Source organism: Beta vulgaris, chromosome 1 (assembly GCF_026745355.1).
Source record: "Beta vulgaris subsp. vulgaris cultivar EL10 chromosome 1, EL10.2, whole genome shotgun sequence".
Lineage (NCBI taxonomy): Eukaryota > Viridiplantae > Streptophyta > Magnoliopsida > Caryophyllales > Amaranthaceae > Beta > Beta vulgaris.
The window spans coordinates 60,325,827-60,351,392 of record NC_079202.1 but is presented as its reverse complement, the minus strand read 5'-3'; the positions used below and the strand labels follow the sequence as shown (position 1 = coordinate 60,351,392).

Genomic DNA, 25,566 nt, shown 5'->3' with positions numbered 1-25,566 from the left:
CCATAACTATAGCAGGCAAAATAGACCCGTATTCGTTGATTCGACAAAAAATACAATCGAAACTTGAAAGGACCCGGCCCGAATTAAAAAAGACTCGAATATGACCCGACCATGACCCTAAATTGATGTGACAATGATGACTACAATTTGAACCCGACCCGAAAAGTTGTTACATTAGTTACTTTTTATACAAATTTAAGGAAAATATTGTCATGAAATACTAATATATGATTTAGTCACTGCCATTGATTATTTATTTACTCTCATTAGTCTTATATGTGTTTTATTTATATGTGAGATTAAAACCCGATCTAACCCGACTTGATATGAACCTATACTCGACCCGATTGCAACATGAATACAAAGTTGACCCGATTATGACCCGACCCGATTATTTATATGTGAGATTATATTTAGTTTTGTTAAATCATCTTTCTATCATATGTGTACTTACATGCGGCTTTGGTATGTTCCATTTGAAAATGCTATTTTGTTAAACTCATATATTATATATAAATGGTCTAAATATAATAATTTGTCACTTTAATAGTCTAAAGAAGATTGAAGATTCAATTGCAAATTAGATGAATAACATGGGGGAATATAGTCATACGAAGTGAAAAATGTGGAAGGGGGGGAATGATTTTTTTTTTTGGGTTGAAACTAAAAGTAGCAACATAAGGAGTACTGGATTAAGAAAATGAAGTTACTAGAAAAAAATGTGTGCTTTTCGTTTTAAAAAAATCAATAGTTCTTATAATAACAAGAAATTATGGGCCATTTGATCGATATTGGTACCAATCTAGCTACTGCTAGCCATTCGTGCGAGGCCAAACCACTAGTATATATAAAATTGAGTTTACGTGAGATATTATTTTATATGAGAAGTGAGGAAAAATACCAACCCTTAGATTATAGTTCATTAAATGGCCGAGATTTTAAAAAATAAAAGAAACTAATTTTGCAAAGAATCTCCTAGCTCTCTTCTCACATTGTTTCTCTCTCCTCACATTCTTTCTCCTTTCTCCTGTTCCTTTCGGTTGTGCGCAAAACCTTATTCATCCCATTTTTTTGCGACAAATTAAGATCAGTTCGAGACACTCAAGCAACATGGCAGGAGGAGGTTAGTGTTTGAGAATTTTTTTCGATTTTTTACCAAGTATTCTTCTTCCCGTAGAAGATCTGATGTTTTCTATTAATTTTTTCCAGGTTGTGCTTCAAAGGGGATTTCAATGAAGCATGGTAAGAGACATATCGTGCTTCATGAAAATAGGCGTAATTTAATGATGCACATAACGTATCCTTATGTTATTATATCAAACCTTAATGTAAATCAAAGCTGAAAGCAAGGTTGGAGGAACAATTGCATTGAATTCTATGGTAAATAGTACTCCCTCTGTTTCAAAATATAAGGCATTCACGCTTCACGAAAATTTGCTTTGACCACAAATATCTCTCAAATACGATAAATAAAAATTATACCATTGAATTTGTCTTGAAAAATATTATAATAATATTATTTTTAAATTTTTTTTATCATCATAAATTGAGAGTAATTAACGGTCAAAGTTCGACCTCGAACCTCGTGCGTGCCTTATATTGTGAAACGGAGGGAGTATGAAAGCAAGGCTGATGAGTGTGCATAGATTTTCAAGAAAGTTAGTTAAAGTCAACAAAAAAGTAGTTAGAAATGCAATTTCATTATTTATACTTATTTAAGATATTAAAATTCATTTTATGGTTGTTTACTACTTAGTAATAGTTATGCATAAAAATATCATCGCTCGCATCACATACATAAAAAGCTAATTAATATAAATAGAGAGCGAAAACTTATTGTAAGATCAATTCTCTCTCAAACCAAAGTAAGTCAACATTTGTGATGAATCGAAATAATAAAAAGTCAAAAGTAACCCAAGTACCTCAAGGAAAACTAATTGATCCTATATAATAAATTAAAGGGATAGCTGAAAACATGTTATCAAATAAAGATAATATAACAACTCTAGTGATGAATACAAAGCAGTAACTTCCTAAATACTGATCCAGAAAAATGAAAGATATGAAATTATACAATGGTGTGTTGTTGAATTTTGTTACTTTACGTTGATCCTGCAATCAAACCAAAATAGAACACATTAGAGTTAATTTTCAATCACGTATTCATTAATAAAGAGTAGGTATATGAGTACTCACACATCCATAAAAGAGAGTACTTTAGTAGGAAATATGAATAAGCAAACTATTTGTAGTATACTAGTATCACAAGAAGAATTACAATAGAGAAAGCTAATGCATCATCTTACGCAACTTGCCATGTTTATATAAAATGCCAAATTGCCAATATGGCAATAAGAGGACAATAACGCGATTACGCGAAGCTAGGATTCCAAATTGTTGCTACATATGCACTTTCCATGCACCCTTTAACCCTTATAGCTCTCATGCATTGCCGGTTGCCCTAACAACTAACCAGCTAAGATATTTTCATTATACGAATTGTTATTAAAAAAAAGTACTTCCTCCGTTTCATTTTAAATACAACAATTGGAGTGACACAGACTCATAGTTAAAGGGTGACTAGAAAAATGTGAAGATATGTGATTAAGTTTAAATGGAGAGAGAAAGTGAAACCAAGCACCACTAGTACCACTATTTACTACCACTACCACCGCGGAGCAGGACCACCACCAGGCACCAGTTCCACCTAAACACCACCACTACCAGTACCAGCCACAAAAAACACCGAAATTCACCGCCCAAATCAAAATCACCAAAATTCACCACCAAAAAACACTACTCAAATTATTAATTGGACATATCTTAGACCATTTATTATGAGACATCAACAATTGTAAATCGCCCAAAGTTGAAATTATTAAGAGCAAAATTCACCAATTTTGAGCACGATTATTCAAATTTACTCAGTGGCCTCTGTAAAACTCCACCTAGAATAAGGTAGAAGAATATGTTGGCTTAAACAATACTTACAATCTTTTGTTTTACTAAGATAAGTAATTAAATACAGTATTTAAAAGCACTCTTACTTTGCCTACGTTATTATAATGAGTGCATTTATCATACACCTGAGTGTATCATGTGCATGGTACACCCAAGACTTTTTTTTTTTTTCTCATTTGCACATTTGGACTTCCCTATTATGTGATTATGCTCATTTGGAGGATTAAAATGAGCAATGAGCAATGATGATTAAAATGAACAATGAGCAAAAAAAAAAAAAAAAAACCTTAGGTGTATCATAACACTCGGAATTATGATAAAAATTCCCTTATTATACCTATTCAATTTAGTTTTCAAAACATACATAGTTGGATTAGTATAGTAATTGAACAAAATTATCATATCATCAACATTTATTTTTTATATTAATTAGGAATTTAGGATACTTTCCAAACCAACATACGTAGGTCTGTTTAATTCAACTTATCTTATCTTATCTTATCTAAACTAATCTCATCTAATTTTTTCCTAAAATGAGTGAAGCTAACTTAAATAGAAAATCTTATTTATCTGATCTAAGTTGATCTTATCTAGTCTTATAAGATCTTAAATAATTTAAAATAAGTCAAACTAAACAAAGTCGTAATGTCCTAATATCAAATACTCACATGATTTTAAGTTGAAAATTGGCGTGATTCCCTTTTAAAAGTGTCATATTTTAATATTTTAGACCAAAAACTTAAGAAGGTCAAGTTTTGTGCTTCTGAACATTACTATTAAAGTTGAATTCTTAATCCGCTAGTTTTTTTAAAATATTTAATAAATATGTGTATTATATTCAATAACTAATATGTCAAAAAAATTATCATGGGTCAGGTTCCTACCAACCCTGCATAAATCATTTCTCATAATTACAATAATAATCATTAATTTTAGAGGTGGTCATTGGTCGGGCCAGCACCGACCCATCACAAGCCCGCTCAAGGTCCGGCTCGTTGCCCACTACGTGAGCGACGGACCTGTAAATTTTATTTTAGGCGCGCATCGGCATGAGCCTGCCTAGATGGCCTGTGGACCGGCCCACGGACGAACAACGTTCATTTCCTTTGTTTTTTAGCCTAAAACCGTCAAAAATCCAAAATAATAACATAAAACACGAGCTAGGTTCGCAAGTTGGGCCGGGTCGTGGACAAAATCTAGAAATTTAAGGCTCGGCACGGCCCGGCACTCACGAGCTCAAGCCTAACCTGGCTCGCCATTTCCCCAAGCCCACGTCGATCCCGTGAACAGGCCCATGTCCAGGTCTAAATTCATTATCAATTTTATCTTAGCATATAATAATTATTAATTAATAGCAATACAAAACTGCAAAAAAATAAAAAAATTCTTACCATCTCAAAGTATTAAACGAGCACTTAGGAGAAGTTTTCCCATCATTAATTTGCTTCAAAGTAATACCTCCACAATTTACATTTACCGGAAGCATACCAAATTTCGTATTAAACACCCCAACACCAACCTTAGTTTTTACCGCAGCATTCACCACAACTTGCTCGTTTTTTACCCTATCTTTTAACTTTAACCCTGTCGTCGAATCCACCACTTTTTTACCCGTCTCCGCGGTAAATTTTAACAACGTTACATTATTCGCAGGCTGTTTAAACGCAGGCAAACTCGCTGATCCCAACTCAATCTCTTCATCAGCCATCAAAGTTACCTCAGTAACATCATAGTAAATCTTAATTTTACTGTTTGGGTTTTTTACCTCAACCCGGATTATAATTTTGGAGTCTAATAACGCGGTTCCATCCGGTTTAGCGGTGATATTAAACCGGTTTAGTTCGACCGGTCTGAACTTGAAAATTGGAAGTTTTGGTTGATACCAAGCGTAGAAAATCCCGAAGAATGCGATAAATAAAAGGAAGAGAATAAAAAGAATGCATATGAAACAACAGCAACAACGACAGCAACAACTACGTCGTTTTTGTTTGGGTTGGTAATATGATGGAACCGGCGGTTTTCTTGGACCGGCGGTTTGAGGTGGTGGTCTATATTGTGGTGGACCGTTTGAGTCTCTGAATCCTGGTGGTTTTTTTAATGCACCATCCGCCATTGTTGATCAAATTCTTCTTTTTCTGCTTATATCAAAAAAATATTTATCCCAAGAGAAAAAATATATTAAGATGAATAGAAAAATTGAAGGATGAAATTTAAAGGAAAAAAAAAAGGATGAAGATAAAGATTTTTTTGGGGAATGTATGAAAGAAGAGAGAGAATTGGAGGATTCTAGAGAGAGAGAGGAGTAGAGGGAATCAAAGAGCGAAGAAATTGTGGGGATTATAAATTGTGCTAATGAAATTTAAGAGTTGGCGGGTATGCATGATTTTGCTATCCTATATTTTTGTAAATCTTGTTTAAGGATTTTATTTTATTATAAGGGTTTTTTTTTTTACCATTATGGGGGAAAGTTATGATATATGAAGGGAAGATAATTCAAATATTATTAAAAGTGATGGTCGAAAGAAATTAACCAATCATTATCGGGCTAATTCTTTTTTAATATTGCTCTTATAGCTGCCTAATTTTAATTTAAAAGTAGGTGGTCTTTTACAAGGCTAACTCTATATGATTATCTTGGGATCTCCCTTTCAAAATAGTAACTAATATTTGGACCTCGGCCCTCGACATTATCCTGAGTGGTATTTTTTCAGTAAGATATAATAAAGAAAAGTCAACATTAAAAAGGTATAAATATAATATGTGGACATTTAAAGCATGATTAAAGTTGGATGAGATGATATTTGAGTTATGTATAATAGTAAGATGTTACGGGTTGAAATCTTGTTGCAAGTCAATTTATGTTTGTTAGTTGAAATAATATATGTACACATTGGACAATTATAGTGGAGTGAGAGATGTGTCATGTGGCGTGTATAGTAGTGAAATGCTTAATACTATTTAACTATTAAGTTTGCTCACTTTTATGTTGGTAGGATCATTAAAAAAAAAAAGTGGCTTAATGAATACTCCCTTTGTCTCATAATATAATGCTCACTTTTTTTAAACGAGAATTAAGAAAAATGAAAGGAATAGTAGTAGAATTAGGAGGTGATGATTGGTATATTTTAAAAAGGTAAAGGCAATTGTTGAGGCTCTTTTTTATTCGTAGTGTTCGATTCTTAAGGAGAAGCGTGGGGTTTTCGGGAAGGGATGAAAGCAACTTGATTTCTTAGTTTGAATTCTATTGTCATTAAAGGGGATAATTTGGTGTTGACTAATTTAATTCGGCTGTTGAAAGGTTCCCTAAAAAATTCATTCATTGATGACAGGTATAGCGGAAGATCTCAAATATTTTCAGTCGGTCTCTATTAACCATTGTTATCGGAAAGCTAATCAATAACGGTGGATTTAATGGCTCATATGTGGTCATGATGCTCCTTCTCTTTTGTATTAGTTTTCTTCTTCTAACATTGTTTTTTCTTCCATCCTCAATAAGAATGCTATAGGATGGTCTTGTATTATAAGTTAAACCTAGTTTGTTTTTCCTTACCAAAAGAAAAAAGGGAAAGAAAATCAAAAAGACTTTCATAGATAATAACTTTGTCCCCCGGCCCCCTTCCCTCTTTCCAATTTTGACCAACCCTAAATTTCTTAATCTTGAATCGTGATCCCCATCCTCTAATTCAATTACGTCAAGAAACACAATTTAAATAAGAAAATCGACCAGTGCGAATCCACTTTACATAGCTAATTATTAACTTTTCACTCGTTATCAAAACTAATCAAATTTTTTAGTGGGACTAAATTCATATTTCATTCATTTTAATTTTTGAAAAAGCAAACCTTCGAAAAAAAATAGTTTTCAAAAAGTAACATATATATGAATTTTATCCCAAGTGATTAATATTTAGTTATATTATACTATGTAAAAAAACTAGTAATTTTAGATGTAACAAGTCCTTGACAAAACAAACAAAACAAACCAAGCTTGCTTGGTGGAGGTGGTGAGAACTCTTCAAAGGTCACATGTTCGAACCCCACTATCTACTTATGCTTGGGAGTAGGGATTCTCTTATATTCCCCTACTCTCAAGCGTTGATATGTGTAGCTAGGCTGACTGACCTGAATAAGGTGTTGGTTCAATTTTTTTTCTTACCAGCGGGTCTCTAGTGACACCCCTCCCCCAATATCTACTTATATTTGGGAGTAAGGATTCGCTTATATCCCCTACTCTTAAACATTTTTTTTTATGCAACCTACCCTTAAACATTGACATGTGCAAATAAGATGTTGGTTCAATAGGATCCTTCTTCTTACCAGCGGGTGTCCAGTGATCCCCCAACCCAAAAAAGTCCTTGACAAAACATATCGATGAATGCAAACGCAACTGAAAGGCGAAACTTCAAAATATGGATATCGGCCGTTGAGCACAAAATCATGCTCCCCACACCGTGTCATCATCAAAGTTTATCATTCCAGTACATACAAGCTATATTTTGGGTTACAGACTACAGTTGTCTAAGTTATCAAAAATAATTACGAACCAATAAGAAAAATCATTTCATATAATATATACGTGATTGCCTGCAGATTGACATATATATATGGTTGCAGGCCACATTAGAACATATCAACAGAGTGACAGACAACATACTTCAAGTTTATTAAATTTCTTCTAAGTTTATGGGAGACCACATTTTTTAGATCAATCGTGACAGAGTTTTTTTATGTGGTAGTCTAATTATTATTGTTTGTTTAATGAGATCATAAGGTTACTCTTTCTCTATCTTAGAGTGTTGGTTTGTCCTTGAATCATGATTCATGGCCGTCATTTTTTGTATTTACGACATTGATTTTGCAACTTTGGTTTGGATGAAAGCTTCTTTTCATCTATCATTTTATTCTTCACATGTGAATTGTTGTTAAAGAAACCCATCTATCATATTTTAGACACTTAATGCATACGAAACCCTATTTAAATAAAGACACCCCTGTTTGGAAATGCATTTTAGGTGACTAAAATGACAAGTTTCAAAAATATTTAAGTGTTAAAATGAATTATAACTTATAAGTTTAGTTAGAGGAGAAATATAATATTACTTCCTTTGTTATATAATACTTTTTTTATATATGCTTATTTCCAAGTCAAAACTCATAAAGTTTGACCATTAAAACACACTAGTACACTACTAAATGAAAGAAATAGTTTTGTGGGTTATCACTTATCAGATTATCTCAATAACATCAAGTTCTTTTTAAATAATTGTTTTACCTTGTAATCAAGCATATTAATAGCGAAAAGTGTGTAATGGTAATGAAAAATGCAAGTACAAATATTACTAAGGGGGGAAGTTGGGAGGATATGTAACACAATTTTGAATTTTCCCTTACAACATCAACGACCTACCATATACTTCTACCTTATGACAAATCATATTAGAAGAAAATAAGTTTAGACTATATCTGATTAGAAAAAATTAAGTTCAATTCAGATTAATTAAGAATAACAATTTTGAGTTAGACCATATCAGAAAAAATAAGTTCACATCAACCCATAACAAAAAAAAAAAATCTATATCATATAACCCATAACAAAAAAACATAAATTAAGTTTTTTTTTTTTCAAATAAACAACTATAAGTAGATTAATGAAGCCGGAGGATCGTCCATCATGAACCAAATCAGTAAACAAAACTATTCCCTCCATCCTAAAATATAGTTCTTGTTTTATTTTTCATTAGCATACTTTCAAAGCTTCGACCAAATATTAAATTTTAAACTATTCATCAACTCTACTTAGTTTATCTTTAGTGATTTATAGGTAAGGAAGAACATATTCAAGTGTGATATTGTTAGATTTGTCTCAATATACGAATATAAATCTGAATATCTCCTTTTTTAAATAACAATATAATAATTAAAGATATTGGCCCCGTTTGGCAATTAATGGATAGTTGTTAGTTGTTAGTTGCTAACTGATTGTATTAGCTGATAGCTGATTGCACAAGTTTATTTAACTAGCTGATTTGTAATAGACTAATACCTGCTTGTATAAATGTGTTTGGTAAGTTGTCGATAGCTAATTGATACATAATTGTGTAAAATGACTAATAAGGACACGTGCGTAATCTATTGTTGTATTTTTTATTGTTTATTAGTGTAATTTTCAAAAACTTTATGACATAAATGTAATTGGTCCATTCATTCCCAAACCTTTATGGCCCGTTTGGTAAGAGGTTATAAATGGTGGGAATGGTAATGAAATATAGTGTAAATTTGTACTAGAAATCCAATGTCATTACCAATGGTAATGCTACTTAATCACAAAATATCCCATTTCTTCCTAAAATCTCATTACTATCCATTACCACTTGGAAAGGTGGTATTAAGTGGTAATGAAAATTTATAAAGGAAAACCCATGTTTTGTGATAAAGTTTCATTCCCATAATTATGGACATGTGAATTTTTTTACAAATTTACACTAAATTTCATTACCATTACCACTATTTATAATCACTAACCAAACGGGCCGTTAATGTAAAAGGTTCCTCCTTTCAATATTCTAAAAAACGACTTTTTAGACCCAATTAATCAAATAAAACCTCTCCGTACCAAACACTCAAATTAGAGGATTGACTAGTCAAATCTTCTAATATGAGTTAAAACCTCTAGATTATCTCCAAACCTCTCTTTACCAAATAAGACCATTAATAGTTGGAGTTATGTATTGGAAGTGTGAAAGTCAAACTATTGCAAGTAAAATAAAAAATATTAAAAAAAACATACTCATGTAGGATCTTGTTATATTTTTCCAATATGTAATTTTATAATATCAATTAATCTATATTTTTTATAATACGTGATTAAAAATATCAATAGTCAAAAATACGTATTAAAAATTATACAAAAAGAAACATATACTATATAATAATCGCATGACAATGAGGAGTATTCCTTATAACCCAAGCTTATCTCTCCTTATTAAAATAACAATCGCATTAAATTTAGAAAGATTAGGTCATTGGGCCGTTGATAGTTGGGTCATAGAGAGTTAGTAATATTGGGTATTGGACCAAAATGAAACCGGAGCTTTTACAAACCAACACAAATCCACAAAATTGAGCAGAAACTTAAAACCCCTCACTTCGTCTTCTTTCTCAGTCGTCTGCAACTGCAAGTAAACACACTTGGTTAGTCCAGAAATTAAACAGCAAAAATGGAGTTCGTCAGCCCTGAAGGCCTCCGCTTAGACGGTCGTCGTCCCATGGAGGTATTCTCTCTCTTCTCTTTTTGTTGTTACTGCTGTTGCTGCTGTTGTTGTTGTTGCTGTTGTTGTTTTTGTTGTTATTGCTTTGTTGTTGTTGTTGTTGTTGCTGTTTGTTGTTATTGATGTTGTTTTTGTTGCTGATGTTGTTGTTGTTGTTGACGTTGTTGACGTTGTTGTTTTTTATGTTGTTGTTGTTGCTGTTGTTGTTGTTGATGATGATGATGTTGTTGCTGTTGTTGATGTTGTTTTTGTTGTTGTTGCTGCTTCTGTTGTTGTTGTTTGTTTGTTGTTGTTGTTGATGTTGTTGTTTTTGTTGTTGTTGTTGCTGCTTCTGTTGTTGTTGTTTGGTTGTTGTTGTTTCAATTCAAGCAATTTTGGTGATACGAAATTCAATTTCTGTCTCTTTGTAAAACAGATGAGGCAGCTTCGCGCAGAAATTGGTGCCGTATCTAAGGCTGACGGGTAATTTTCTCTCTCATCTTCGATTTTGTTTTCGAATTGTATTAATTTAAGGAAAGAGCAGTATAAACAATCTTGATAATGTGAAACTTGTTAATTATGTAGTTCAGCTGTTTTTGAGATGGGTAACACCAAAGTTATTGCTGCTGTTTATGGTCCTAGAGAGGTATATGTCTTTTTTGTCATCTTTATGTATCTGAAGAAGATGCTGCTTAATTTCATGAATTTTTCATTGTTACAGAAAAATGTTTGGATTAACTTAGTTAGGCTTACCTAGTTTAATTCGAAATGAAATATCAGTTCAGATAATGTGAAAAAAACAAAACTATAGTCTTCTACATTCCATTTGTTCTCTATAGACTCGGCTATGCTACAACTTGGTCTCGGGTTTGCTCTTATGGTGAATTCTGCTTATTATAATAGATCATAGCTATTAGTTAATCTTTGGAAACTCTACCTCACATATGGCATTTGCGATTATTCACCTTCATGGAAGAAGAGAGGGGGGGGGGGGTAAATAATTGCTATTATGCTTATGCGGGTGATCATTTCGTTAAGCTCGACATATTGATTTACGGATGTCTAATGTAACTATGTAAGATGATCTATTGTAGGTTGAAAATAAATCGCAGCAGATGAATGATCAGGCATTGGTAATAATCTCTTCCTACTCATTAGCTAAGTTTTTTTTCTTTGCTAACTTTGTTGGATTGGAGTAATTTATGTTGACATTGCTTTTTAGGTGCGCTGTGAGTATACCATGGCTAATTTTAGTACTGGAGATCGTGTGAGGAAACCGAAGGGAGACAGGTTAGTCTCGTTAAGGCTTGACCTCTTGTTTGTCATCTTGTTATGTAATTTATTCTCCTTGTTCAATATCTTTAAGAGCAAGCATAGATATGAAACATCTTATCTAGAGGTACGCGCTTTATAGCCATTTATGTTGAGGTTGCTGTTTTTTCTTGATTCTATAGCTAAGAAATGTCACGTGTCAATACAACTTCTATATTTTAGATCTATGAGGCAAACTAGAGCTCCTCTTGTGGCTAAATAGTCAAAGAGATTTGCAGTAACTTTATTTAAGCTTATTCCGGAGACAAGATGAATTTACTCATCAAGTTATGTAGAACAGTATAAATACTTAAAGGTAGATTGGAGCTTGAGAAGGGGGTTACGTTTTGGGTGACCCTAGAACCCAGTTCAGTTAGTTAAATAGGTATTATTCTAATTCATTAGCTCCTCTGGGACTTTTTGTTGCCAAAAACCAGGGCACGTTATCTTGCTTATTGTCTGCATATATTGGACTTTGGGTTTTCTCTCTGCTGTTTTCTGTTGTAACAACTAACAACAGTTACCCCACTGAAGCTAAATACATTTGATGTGTGCCAAATACCAGAGCCCTTTGTCTTTGTTGCTCCCTGAACGTCCTCCATGGCTGTGTAGAAGTATATTCCGACTGTTTCCTGCTTTATGTTCTTAGAAATTCTTTCCATATTTGGTGGTTTGGAACTTTGGATAGTCTAAAATGATTGTGTTTCTAGTGGCTCATCACTTCTTCGATTCTCAAATAGTTCTTCTTAATCGTTTCATGTAAGGTAATAGCTATCAAGAATGTTCCGATGAGCAATACATTTATCAAGAATGCCACAATTCATTTTTCATTTCTTACTTCGGTGCTATTGAATCGAGCAATACGCTCGCCAATGACTTATTCATTTAACTAGTAATGAATTGAGCATTTGTCAACAATATTGTCTTTTAGGAGAAGAACTGGACGATTATCTTTGGCTTTAGAAAAAGTGGCACAAATTTGATTTTGGTGACCAAAAAAGGATTGTTAGGCATTTTATAAGTAGAGATCCATATATGAATTTTGTGTTATTAGCTCTTAAATCAAATGATGTCTACTTGCCAGGCGGTCCACAGAAATATCTATGGTCATTCGACAAACCATGGAGGCTTGCATATTGACAAATCTGATGCCTCGGTCACAGGTTGTATGCTCTGATGTTATATAAGCTTATACCTACTTACTGCCAAGTTTCTATATTGAGTAATGTAGTTGACATATTTTGCAGATTGACATCTTTGTCCAAGTTCTCCAAGCTGATGGAGGTAACTATGGCTCCAACAATTTCTAAAATTATTGTTACTCATTCTCACGCCTTTGTTAGTTCTGTTTGGAAATACTTATGTAATAAGCACTTTTCTGATTTTCCTTTGTCGGTGAAATAGTTATCCCTAGGGTATTTCGTATTTAAAGGAAGGAATGCGTCGTTGTCCTCTCCTCCCATTCATCCTCCCATCCTCACCCCTCCTCCTCCCACCCATACACCATTTTTCCTTTTCTCTCCAATATTTCTTTTAAAGAACTGAACAAAGCAAATATAATCTACAACAGTTCATTTCTTTTAAAAATGTATTTCTTGTAAAATCATTGACAGTTGCAAATCTTCTTTTTAAAACCAAATAAAAAAAGCATTTAAAAAAGGAAGGTTTTGGCTTCTGCTAATTGTTGTCCTGATAACCGGAAGCTTAAAAGCAGATATTATCAATTTATCACTTTTTGCTCTCTCAATTTGACATCTGTTTGTTATGATGATACCATGAGTTTATATGAGTATGTGATACGTTGGATTTTTATTGAATGTCTTTGGCATCGGCAACGTTGTATCTGGCTTAACTATTCAATGTTTTCCCGCAGGAACTAGATCTGCATGCATTAATGCAGCTACCCTGGCTCTAGCAGATGCTGGCATTCCAATGCGTGATCTGGTTACGTCATGTAGTTCAGGGTATCTTAATACCACTCCACTCCTTGGTACTTTCTCTTTAATGCCCCAAAATGAATTTGCATCATATTCCTTTGATTTATGTTAACTAAGTATTTTCCATTGGCAGATCTAAACTATGTGGAAGATAGTGCTGGAGGCCCTGATGTTACTGTAGGATATTTACCTAAATTGGAAAAAGTTACACTTCTTCAGGTTTATTTCTTGCTCATATTCTTTTCTTTGCCAGGTTTGATCAAGATCTCAGCATTATCTACTGTCATTTTCCTTGCACACATTGATAATGTTATTGCCATGAACCTCGACATACCAAAGCTCAAAAGGGAGTTGGTCTATTGATTCTAATTTTGAGTCTTCTCCCATCGTATGTCTCCTTATATATTGGTGCATGGGACTGTTGCTAAGACTTGGAAATTCTTGTATTATTGTTCTTGTCAATTAGGTTTCTACTTTCTAAATTATCCTCCCTCATCTCAAATATCCCGTTTTGCCTGTTGCTCAATTGATGCAGATGGACGCTAAGTTGCCAGTGGATACGTTTGAAACTGTAATGCAGCTTGCTATAGAGGGCTGCAAGGCAGTTGCCAATTACATCCGAGAAGTAAGATGTTATGGCTTTACTTATCTGATCTTGTTCATAAATGGTTATTGCAGGATTTTTTATTGTATACATTCTTATGCCTAGCTAAGTGATTCTCTTACTCATAATTGCTTTTTGGTGGATAGGTATTGCTCGAGAACACTAAGCAATTGGAGTATCGACGAGGCGTATAGTTAATGAGCAGCAAGCATTGAGCTACAGATTTGTAGAGGCCTGAATTGGTTTTGGGTAGTTTGGATTGTGCTTGGCCAGTAAAATGATGTGAATCATGGAATTGTTGCACAAATGTTGTATAAGTGAATCATGACCATCCTTTTCACACCAAAAGAAAAAGTGAATCATGACCATGTTTGCAACTTCTGGGATTATTCTTGATATTACCTGAAACTTAAGATTTTTTACATCAAGCATGACATTTTTGTACATCAATGAGCTTTGGTCCCATATCTTGTGAAAGGTTTCCAGATCTATCAGAGGTTAAGGTTACCATGAAATCACACATAGGAATCAGGATTTCTTCCCCTCGTTTGCACCACAAAAGATAATGAAATATTGAAATGTCTACATAGGTGAGTGGTGACTATGATAGTGATAAGTACAAACTCTTGACAAAAACAACGTTAACACTTGATGTCATCTTGTCCCCATAATTTCAATGTCTTGGTAAATATTGAGGAGAGATTGACAAAAAATTTATCATACGCTTGTATGTACCTGTATAGTATGAGTATGGTACAATCAAAATTATTTTCTGCTCTTGTTCATTTGTAATCATTCAAATGAGCAAAATGTACTAAAAAAATAGAGAGTTTTGAATGAGCAAATAAGCAAAAATTGTTTTTAGGGTGTATCATGCACATGGATTCCGGATCTTATGGTAGGGTATGCACGATTAGAATTTAGAAGAAGTGTAGAATATCTATTTATCTACATTATGAGTTTGTTCCTTTCACCTTATTTTTAGTTTTATAAGAAAAAACAAATTTAGAGAAGTGCAACAATTTTAGATTAGGTCTAAAAAGGCCGGTTCAACAAAAATAAATAAATATGGAGTTTGACACATTTGTAAAATAAGGTTTGATAAGTTCAGATAAAAAAAAGGTCTAATAGCTTCTGATAAGTTGAGATAAGTTCAATTAAGTTTAAATAAACAAAGAAGGTAAAATGGATTCTATATGCTACTCTCTCACTTCCAAAAAATAGGTGTTTGATTATATTTTTCTATAGGAATTAAGGTAAGTAGCATCTTGTGGAGAAAAAGCTGTTTTTAGAATAGAGTGGAGAGTAATTGTTGAAAAAACATTGAATGCATGACTAATTCAACCATTGGAACAAATAAATGAAGCCAAAAATTAATCTCAAGAAACAAATAAATGATGGTGACACGATCTTTTTTGATAAATCAGGTAAAAATGTAGAATTAAAAAAAAGGAAAAGCACTATATTTTCTAGAAACCAAAGAAGAAGCAAATACTATATATCATAAAAACGAAATGAGTAAAACAAAATGCACCCACCTTTTTCCTTCTGGAGTTCCCACCTAAACATTTACGAAAATTAATTTCATTTTAATAGGATTTAGATAGAGGTCTGATAGAACATGAAAATACGCTCTATCAAACGGAGCCCGAATATGAAATTTAGTGAAATAATTGGATTCTAGAAATTACTAAAACTCCCAAACACTCTTTTAGACTTTTACACATTATTAAGAAAAAAATGAGCATAACTTTTGCATTACCTAGTGAAACAAATGAAAATAGCAACAATTTAATTAATTAAAGACGTCAAATTGATACATAGGTAATTCATTCTTGAAGGTTGATTTGGAGAGACCATTAAATTAAAGTTGATCAATCATTAATATGAATGTTAAAATATTTAACATAGATAAAGACCAATCAAAGAGATTTGAGCCTCAATATTCTTTTCAGTGCGCCTCCTTCTAAGGTATGTAAAACATTTTACAATATATCATCAACAAATCAGAGTGGCGCAGCGGAAGCGTGGTGGGCCCATAACCCACAGGTCCCAGGATCGAAACCTGGCTCTGATATTGTAGAGAAAGCTTCCTGCCATTTTTTTTGCTACATTTTTCATATCTTTTTTGCTACATTTTTGATATCCTTTTTTGCTACATTTTTGTTCCAGAAAACAATGTACATAATAACTCTTTGCAACATAAGTTAATGTAGATAAACAGTTAAAATCTGTTGAAACAAAGATTGATAATATGAAAGTTGTTTTATATATTTGAATAGTTTATCTTTACTAACACATTTCCTGCTGAAAGTAAAAAATGATTCCAGCATATTGCTCTAATCTCCTATCTATTTTGTAGACATCAAGATTCTTACACAATGAACTGCAGCATAAAGTAAAACTACAACTGTGGACTAGGAATAACTACATTGCATTCCTTCCCCTTTGCACTTCTGAAGTGCCTTATTTATGTATACGAAAATCGTCTTTCTTAGAAATATGCTCTGTGCAGATCGAGATGGTCGCTACAGAAGCTTGAAGGCACCACCAGAAGCTCTAATCGACCCATCCATTCTTCCCCTGGCTTCAGTGTAATGGGATTCTCGACTACTGCCCCGTCAACACAAAGCATCTGTTTGTATTCCTCGTCCCCAAAATCAAGCATTGCCTTTGATTTCTTATCCCATGGATTCCATACAACTATAGATATTAGGAAACAAATAGAAAACATCACAAAACATGAATAGATCCAATATCAAGCTTGAATAGATGCTTAAAACATGTACAACATAATACAAACAGCTTCTGTGCTTGTGAATCTTACCAACATCGGGTAAGCCTTCCTTGCGGATCACAAACGTCCTCTTCTTTCCATGGTCGATAACAGCAATAGCATTTGGACAACTCAGATATACTCGATCCACCTAAAAATACACAAGTGGATATGAAAATTACCACAAATTACAATCCCTTGGCTACAAAGAGAGAGCCGAGTAGTTCTCATTTCACAAGAAAGCCATGAACACTAATGACTAAATTATCTTTAGCTCAAGGTGAGAAGATGAGAAAGTTGTTTGGTTGAGTAAAGGTTGCAGAAATTCATGGAAACTTCCACTTGCCTTGGGGGGATAAATAAGTTAAATGCTTGGCACTTCATGTGTTTATGTCAACCAAACAGCTTTACTTTTTTCCACTTCCATGTATTTTGATGTCAGCAAAAATAAACAATTAACTAGTACTCTCTCCTTTTCAAAATATAAGGCACGCACGATATCAAAGCCGAACTTTGACAGTTAATTACTCCCAATTCATGTTGATAAAAAAATATATATATAATTATAGTATTTTTCAAGACTAATCCAATGGTATAATTTTTATTTGTCATATTATAAGATATATTTGTGGTCAAAGCAAATATTCGTAAAGCGTAAATGCCCTATGTTTTGAAACGGAGAGAGTAGGTGATTGTAGATTTTTGGGTAAACATTGTAGAAGGTAAAAATAATGGAGAGGGGATAGTTTAGTGGAGAGTCCCACATCACATGGATATGACGAAAAGTAGTGTGAGAGATAGTTAATGGAAGGGCTCACATCACATGAATTGAGTGGGTTGGGTGGGGTAAGATTTCCTTTAAAAGTACTCACCAAAATTGTAAACATGACAATTATAGAGTAGGAAGGGAGTATTAGTTTATTATGTTTGCTTATTACAGAATCTAATTTGCTTAATTGCTGAAAGAACATTCATGGTGTTAATAATAGAGGTTCTCAAGATTTTATAAATATATAATCCAAGTACAAGAGCAAGCAGATTTAAGAAGCTAGTACCTCAGATTCAAATGTCAACGCGTCTCCTTGCTCAGTACAACGTTCTCTTTGAAATAGATTGTCAAAATAATCTAGTGTTTCCAATCCTTCTATCCTGACCTCGCTGCAGAGAAACCAACAGGACCAAGGACAGAAATAAGTAGAAGCTACATATATGTCACCGTTCATTAGAAAAAACGTGTCCATGTTAGAATCGCATAAAAAGAGTCCGGAGATTCGCAAAAAGGAATGCAAGCAACATAGTAAAAAATGATACCTGATATCAGAAACTGACATATAAGTATGGTAAGCAAATGAGAAAGTAAATGGCTTTCCATTAACGTTCCTTATGCGAGATATCAATGACAACCGTCCATCGGTCCCAAGAGCAACCCTCAAGCGATACTCAAAACTGCAATAAGCAGTCTAATTCAATTATTAATTTGCAAACAGTCCTGAGACGCATAGTGGTCAATGACAATATAGTAACGACAGGAAGACAGTATTATCATAATCAGGCCAGAAGGTAAAAAAGCGGTTTAGTAACCAACTAAAGCATAAACAATCGAACTTTTCTGAACATCAACCATATGACATCGAATCAGTTTGAAGACACGTGTATCAAAATTAACGCTAGGCGGTCATAAATGATGCAGCGATAACGAATTTTAGTGTTATCTGGAGATCTGCATCCATGGTAATAAAAGTCGATCCTCACCCCCCCCACCCCCCCACCCCCCCCCCCCCCCCCCCCCCCCACCCCCCAAAAAAAACGTGTTTCTTCATCAGTTCCCAATACGACCTTTCCAATGTCAATGGATGGTAATGAGATGTTGTGAAGAAACAAGATGTTTGGGGTGGACATACATAGCCAAGGATATTGACATGAACTTACAAGATGAGGCTAATTTTTTTACACCATTTATTAGCCGTAGAGATAAGACAAAGGGGGGAAAGTATTTCATGCATATGTATGAATACCTGTGTGGCCAACCCTTGAGATCCTCTGAAGACGGTTTAAGAATCAAGTCAACAAAAGATTTCCCATTGGAATCATTTGGTGGAAGAGGAGGGGGATTTTCTTCAATGGTCCAGACTTTATTCCGAGCAAACCCATGTTGTTCAAGCGATCCACGATTCCCAAACTTCAACGAAAGTCAATTGGAAGTCAAAAACTGATCGCACAGATGGACTCTCATAGAATCATGGATGAAAAGTTAATGTACCTGAGGGAAACAAATTGGAATTCCTCCTCTCATAGCTTTAGGTGGCTTAAAAATGGCCTGTTCATCACCACAAAAGTGACATGAGTCAACCATTGATTAAAAAAAGCTTATAATAGAGACTTCTCACTGCCCATGAGAAGATACATGAAATGTAGTTCACAACTTCACATTTTCGTGGAGTTCCATTTGATGTTCATAATTGTTAGAACATATACCCAAATCATTTTCCATAACAAGAACAAAAAGAAAAAGTAGATAATCTCGATACAACTAATATCTCTTCGGATCATAAATGGAAGGAAATAAGCTACTACCTCTAATTCTCAAAAAGCTGAACACTTGCAAAACTGAGATGTTTCACAATAAACTCATCATTTGCATCTTTATTATAAATAGTTTCAACTTTTACCTCTTCCAATCGCACAGATCTACCTTTTCATTAAACACATCTCTCTCCTTTTTCGTGTCAAGAAAAATGTTCATATTAAGGCTATTGTGAAACAAAGGAATTAAAAAGGAAACTAATCATAACTCCAATACTTCACACCAAAAAATCTGATAAAACACAGATCGAGATGATGTTGAACATCAAGATATTGAATAATACAGATTCTACTATACACTTATCTTGATCTGGAAGAAACAGTGAATTCAATCAAATCATCACTTACAGATTGCTAAATTAAGAAAAATTAGTAGCTTACTAATCAGAAGATTACGACTTATGCGCAAAAATTTATAAAATAAGTTGTATTCGGTAAAAGAGGCAGAAACCATCTTAAAGATCAAACACCACATGATATGATACCTTACTGCTGGTAAATAAGAGTTCTTCCCCTTGTTCATTCTTCCATGACATAACCTGTCCCCCATGCAAACTGATCTGGAAAATAGAAAGCAAACAAATCAATCAATGAAACTTCATATCCTCAAAATAACTATAATTAAAAAAAAAAAAAAAAGTGGAAAAAGAAAAAGGATGACAAATAAAAAAATTTACAGACATTGGATAAAAATGAGATGCCTTCCTTTATGAAAAGAGAGAACTAATCAAAGCCAAGTGAAACATTTACCATTGATGTTACTAAAAGCTAGGAACTTTTAAATGTAGTCATTAATACTTCACTAAATAACATTATCTAAAAAGAATTTATCTTGTAAAACATCATCCCACAAACAAAATTTAAGGGTACTAAAACATCAACATCAAAAAAGATTGCACAAGAAAATTCAAATTCAAAATCAACAAAGACAATCTCATACAACAACAATAACAACAAAGCCTTAGTTCCAAAACGATTTACAAATCGGATAACATAAGAATGATCGTTCCATTTATTTCAGAACGGAGGAAGTAATAAGCCGAAATTTTCTAATAAGGTAAAACATTTTGTTAATGTTACCTTAGCTGAAGCTCCTTGAGGACTCCTAAGAACAACCTGTGGATTACCACTCCAGTCAGTTGTGACTTCATTAGCAGCTCTGTAATCCCAAACTGCTGCAGAATGTCCCATTATTCAACAATGGTGTTTTCTCTCTCCTCTTTCCCCCCTTTTAATGACACAACTGGATTACACAAACAACCCTAGTAGGTCAGGATTCTAAGCTACCTCAGCACCTTTCTTGTGACAAAAACTTATGAATTCTGTGACCAAATTGAAAAAATCCCAACTACCAAATCCCACTTTTTCTGAACTTAATCTTGAACTACCCAGATCCAGGAAACCCTAATCTCACCTCAAAAAATTGCTAAACTTCTAAAACAAAAAGTTGAATTTTAACCTACAAAAAAGAAAACATTTGGCATGAACCCAGAAACTGATTTCCAGCACTTATCTTCAAATTTCTGCTGTTAAATTGCCAGATGTTGGCAAACATGCATATACTTCACAAGAAGACAATCAAAGATTTAATTTTTATAGGGGTTAAAAGGATTAGAATAATAAAACAAAAAATGTATAACTATCTCATTAATGTGCTCTTAACTTTTTCTACTACTATATGAAACTTCCCATCACAAGAATTTAGCTCTAATTTTTTCTTTTTGCTATTAGCTTAGAGAATCTAGAAAAAACCCAGTTCCCAATTTGGGATCTAAATCTCCCAAATTTAGAAAAAAAGTTGTGCAAATGGTAACTCAAGAAAGAAAGAAATTACAACAGAACTTCCAACAACCCACTACAATTAGGCAAAAATTTCTAAAAACAACAGTAAAAATTTTGTCTAAAATTTCCACAAAGAATTATAAACCACCCAGAAAAATTAACCCTTTACCAAATTTTATGTGTCAAAAGTTGAAAATATGCAATGTGTATACTAATCATTATTGAAACTAAAAACCCAGAAAACCAACCCAAAAAGAAATGCCAATCTAAAGCAAGAAAAACCAGGTACAACGCACCAAAAGATAGTAGTAGTGAAAATTCAGCAAATTTCGCATTTCAAGGTGCTAAAACTTGAAGGTGCATTAATTATAAGTAAGAGATTAATGTATTATTAGTTGCTAATCTTCACAAATACAGCTGGATTAAGAGTCAAGATTTAAGAAAATGGGATTATGTATAATAAAGAAAAAATGAAAATAAATTTTTATACTTCCTCCGTTTCAAAATAGATGCTACATTGTTGACTTTTCCACTATTCATGAATGAGGTTTGACCATGTATTATTTACTATTAGGTAAAATCAAATGTTATAATGTAATATGTTGTTGGATTTGTCTTAATGTATATTTTCAGAAAATCAAAATTTTATACTTTACTCTAATACATAATTAAAGATATTAGTAGTCAAAGTAGTGCCTCGACAAGCGTTTTAGTCAACAATGTACCATCTATTTTGAAACGGCACAAATTATTAAAAGAGACGGTCTAATTTTAATATAAAAGTAGACCTAGTAACTAAATGGATTAAACTAGTGACCGAAATAAATTAACCTAGTCACTATTGGGCTTTAGTATTGGGTTTAGCTTTGCCTAATTTTAATTTAAAAGTAGGCGGTCTCTTACAAGACAAACTATTGAAACGGAGGAAGTATTTGAAAGAGGATTATGTGCTTGAAAGATTGAGGGAGTTGTAGAGAGTGATTAGTACAAAAACGGTCAATATTTTGTAAAACGCTTTTGATTAAGACGTGTGGTGGGATGTCACCTGGGTGGGTCCATCTGGTTTTTTTTGGGTTAGATTCACTTTGAACGGTGTCGTCTAGTTTACAAGCTTAAAGAATATTCATATAAGTACTTCATATAGTTTTTCTGGTGAAAATTTAAAAATTTGCTGTTGGAAAGTGATGAGATCTATGGTGTAGTACTAGTACTATAGTACTATTGTTTTTTTTAATAGATAAAAATCATAGCAAATTAGCAATAATTCAAACTATATGGCCCCTCCTAGACTTGGGGATCGCCTGGACCGGGACTGTTCTTGGGCTCGACCCGCAGGCTGGGTTGGACTCGAGCTCGTGAGTGGCGTGCTTGGCTCATGCATCCTGCGGGTTGTAGATCCGTTTTTTTGGATTCTAGATAGTTTTATACTAAAAAAATAAAGAAAATAGATCTTTGACCCGTGGTCCGTATATAAAGGTTAGTGTCGGGCCGAACATGAAATAAAATTTCATAACCGTGGTAGGCCCGCGAACCAGGTTGTGGACAACAAGCCCGGATCGGGACTCAAACGAGCTCGTAGTGAGCCCTACCCATGCCCATTTGTATCCCCTTTGTTTTTTCGTTGTTATACTTTAATTTCTACATTATATTTGTTAACGTATAACATTGATTACTATAATTTAATATCTAATTATTGAATATTATAATAAATTGATATTATGAGAGTTTACATCGAAACAAATCTATAATGTTTTATATTGTAACTTTTTTATTTGTATATATTAGTAAACAAAGAAAGTTGAAAGATAAAGCGAATAGTACAAAACTCAAAGTGGAACAACTAATATAAAAACAAAAGGGAATGTCAAATTCGTAGTTATCCTAACTAAGGGGAAAGACCTTTCAAAAAGATCCATCGGCTTTACAAAATCGACTTGAAGTGTTAAATAATGATGCATGAGAATGTCGCTAGCTATATAAGAGTATGAAACTCCATTTAGAAATAGTTGCACCATTTGCATATATAGTTTTTACTATTTACATCTTACGCTTTGATTATCTTTAATGATTTATATTTTAGGAAAAACATAATCATATGGGATCTTGTTAGATCCGTCTCAAAGTATATTTTTTAATATTAACTTTTTATAGTTTTTACTCTTTGATAATTGAAGATAATAACGTTTGAAATCATGCATCAACAAGCGTGAAAACATAAAACGGTGCAACTATTTCTAAACGGAGGAAATAATAAATAGTAAATATATGTGATCATTGATATGCATTGGATAATCTGCAATATGTATATTGGGGTTTGTTAAACGGCGCCCCAAAATTACTTAAAAATCGCCCAAAATTCATTTTTATAGACCATTTTACCCTTCCTTTTTTTCGCACCACCGGCCACCCCCTGCAACCACCCGTCAGCACCTACCTCCCCACTGCCACCCGCCACCTCCTCCACCACCCATCTGGAAGCAGTCGAATTTATTTTAGGACGATGGACGGACATTCGTCCCATGGCCCAAACGTCCAAGCCATACGTTCGGGCCGTGGGGCGAAAGTCCATGGCAGACGTTCGCCCTTCATCCTAAAAATTTTTTGACTCCTTCTAGGTGGTTGATGGGTGGTTGTGGCAATGGGGTGGTGGTGGCAGAAAAGGTGGATGGTGGTGGAGTGAGGTGGCTGGTGGTGGGAGTGGTTGTGCTGGTTTAGAGAAAAAGAAGGAAAATGTTAGAGATGTAATTTTAATTTTTTTTTTGGGACGATTTTAAATATTTTTAAAGGGATGAATAGAAGTTCAAATACTAAATCGGCATAACCAAATTATTCCAAAAGGGGTGCAACTGTATGAGAACAGATATATAATTAAATAGTACTATATGTGATCAATTCAACGGTATGCATTGTATAATGTGCATATTCTAAATGGGCCTAACCAAAGTAGTCCATAAGAGGTGCAATTGAGCAATGAGCATCATGTCCATTAATGCTTAAGTTACTCCTTATATGCAGTAATGTATTTCAACTGATTTAAACTTTATGGTTAGGAGTTACGTGTTTAAATTTATTACTTTAATATGCAAAAAGGTTATAACATTGTCACTTGGAAACATAAAGAAAAAAATTGCGTATAAGTGATGCATAATACTTCATACAATTTATGTACTAAAAAATATACGTTAAAGACACATTTTTTTTTTTAATAACGCAAGATGATCAAATTGTTTTTAGTGGAGTCCTAATTGATCAATATGTATTTTGATTTCAAATGATTAAGGCTAACAATATTATGCATATTTTTTTATAGAAGCGGTATGAAAGACCAAAGTTTATATCATACACCTATAAACCTACATGTATAGTACACTTAAGATTTCTTTTTTCTCCTACATCACTTGTTGCTCATGTGGAACTCTAAAGATGATAAATAAGTAAAATAGTATATAATTGAATGTACAGTATATCCTATATTACCCTCGATTTTTTTAGATGATCTGTTTTGACTTTTAACACTATTCACATGTGTAACTTTGACTATCTTTTGTGATTTATACTTAAGAAAAAATATAGTCGTGTGAATCTTGTTAGATTCGTCTCAAATGTATATTTTCATAATATCAACTTTTTGTTATTTTTGTTTATTAATAATTGATATAAATGTTTAAAATAGTGCATTGACTTGTGTGCCCAAGAAAAACGGATCCATTAAATAAAACTATTATAATAAAGGACTCTTGCAAAAAAAACATTTGGCATGTAAATAGGTAGGATTGTAAGAAGCATCCCCAACCAAGAGGTCTTGACATAGTGGTTGCTCACTTTATTCCTTAACCAATTAGTCGGGGTTCGATCCTCAACCTTTGGGAATGGAAAGAGATTCTTGGTCAGTCCTTTATCCTTAAGTGGAGCATCCGGAATGAAAGGATTAGTCACTGCTATCGACGGTGGAGACCTTGTTAAAAAAAAAAAAGTATCCCCATTAACTCAATTAGGCAGAGTTTGCCGAGGCAAAAGCTAACAAACAAAAATATATTGATCCATGATTCAGTAGAGGCATGTGTGGAACAATAATTTGTGCTGGGTCTGGGTGTTGCATTATGCACACTCCTCCTTATGCGGCGCCACCCCTCCGTACACAGTGTACTTTGCATGTTTTTTCTTACCCTCTAGACATAAATCAATGAAGCAAGATCCAGTTCAATTTTTTTTCTTTTGGAAAGAAACATAGGATGATCTAGATCTATCCTATTAAAAAGCCTAATCAGTAAATCTAGTCCTAACAATCAACATATATATTAAATCGTGACTCCTAATCATACAACTGTAAATTAGTCAAGATTCGAACCTTTGTCTTTTTCGATG

General features: G+C 33.5%; 3 protein-coding genes and 1 non-coding gene across 6 annotated transcripts; 2 read left to right on the top strand and 2 right to left on the bottom strand.

Annotated features, from left to right (window-relative positions):
• Positions 1-1,929: 1,929 nt before the first annotated feature.
• On the bottom strand, positions 1,930-5,780 carry LOC104886662 (NDR1/HIN1-like protein 6). Its single transcript, XM_010671130.4, has 2 exons — positions 4,353-5,780; positions 1,930-2,112 (listed from the first exon to the last, which is right to left on the bottom strand). Exons 1-2 carry the CDS (start codon positions 5,072-5,074, stop codon positions 2,097-2,099), a joined length of 738 nt encoding a protein of 245 aa, XP_010669432.2. The 5' UTR covers positions 5,075-5,780; the 3' UTR covers positions 1,930-2,096.
• Positions 5,781-10,034: 4,254 nt separating this feature from the next.
• LOC104886666 (exosome complex component RRP41 homolog) lies at positions 10,035-14,525 on the top strand. Of its 2 annotated transcripts, none has more exons than XM_010671134.4 (11): positions 10,035-10,232; positions 10,645-10,691; positions 10,794-10,854; positions 11,303-11,341; positions 11,431-11,498; positions 12,604-12,682; positions 12,767-12,803; positions 13,393-13,509; positions 13,590-13,675; positions 13,992-14,081; positions 14,207-14,525. In XM_010671134.4, the coding sequence occupies exons 1-11, from the start codon at positions 10,179-10,181 to the stop codon at positions 14,252-14,254; spliced, it is 726 nt and encodes a 241-aa protein (XP_010669436.1). In that variant the 5' UTR covers positions 10,035-10,178; the 3' UTR covers positions 14,255-14,525. The 2 variants fall into 2 exon arrangements, with proteins under 2 accessions (XP_010669436.1, XP_048493442.1); XM_048637485.2 differs by having other exon boundaries at positions 10,125-10,232; positions 10,799-10,854.
• A 1,540-nt stretch (positions 14,526-16,065) lies between these two features.
• Positions 16,066-16,137, top strand: TRNAM-CAU (transfer RNA methionine (anticodon CAU)). Its single transcript has one exon. It is a non-coding gene; the product is annotated as a tRNA-Met (tRNA).
• A 169-nt stretch (positions 16,138-16,306) lies between these two features.
• LOC104886671 (putative glucose-6-phosphate 1-epimerase) lies at positions 16,307-21,674 on the bottom strand. Of its 2 annotated transcripts, none has more exons than XM_019247934.3 (8): positions 20,500-21,674; positions 19,905-19,979; positions 19,097-19,153; positions 18,852-19,015; positions 18,166-18,282; positions 17,892-17,994; positions 16,888-16,987; positions 16,307-16,763 (listed from the first exon to the last, which is right to left on the bottom strand). In XM_019247934.3, the coding sequence occupies exons 1-8, from the start codon at positions 20,608-20,610 to the stop codon at positions 16,555-16,557; spliced, it is 936 nt and encodes a 311-aa protein (XP_019103479.2). In that variant the 5' UTR covers positions 20,611-21,674; the 3' UTR covers positions 16,307-16,554. The 2 variants fall into 2 exon arrangements, with proteins under 2 accessions (XP_019103479.2, XP_057251493.1); XM_057395510.1 differs by having other exon boundaries at positions 18,148-18,282; positions 20,500-21,671.
• Between the last annotated feature and the right edge of the window lie 3,892 nt (positions 21,675-25,566).

What these genes read in the sequence shown, in the direction of transcription:
- LOC104886662 (XM_010671130.4), bottom strand. Translation starts at nt 5,074, where the DNA reads ATGGCGGATGGTGCATTAAAAAAACCACCAGGATTCAGAGACTCAAAC.
- LOC104886666 (XM_010671134.4), top strand. Translation starts at nt 10,179, where the DNA reads ATGGAGTTCGTCAGCCCTGAAGGCCTCCGCTTAGACGGTCGTCGTCCC. An exon ending in AGATGAATGATCAGGCATTG is followed by an intron (nt 11,342 to 11,430) that starts GTAATAATCTCT and finishes ATTGCTTTTTAG; the next exon opens with GTGCGCTGTGAGTATACCAT. An exon ending in AGGAAACCGAAGGGAGACAG is followed by an intron (nt 11,499 to 12,603) that starts GTTAGTCTCGTT and finishes TCTACTTGCCAG; the next exon opens with GCGGTCCACAGAAATATCTA.
- LOC104886671 (XM_057395510.1), bottom strand. Translation starts at nt 20,610, where the DNA reads ATGGGACATTCTGCAGCAGTTTGGGATTACAGAGCTGCTAATGAAGTC. An exon ending in TCTTATTTACCAGCAGTAAG is followed by an intron (nt 19,154 to 19,904) that starts GTATCATATCAT and finishes GGTGATGAACAG; the next exon opens with GCCATTTTTAAGCCACCTAA. An exon ending in GGAAGGCTTACCCGATGTTG is followed by an intron (nt 16,764 to 16,887) that starts GTAAGATTCACA and finishes TAATATCTATAG; the next exon opens with TTGTATGGAATCCATGGGAT.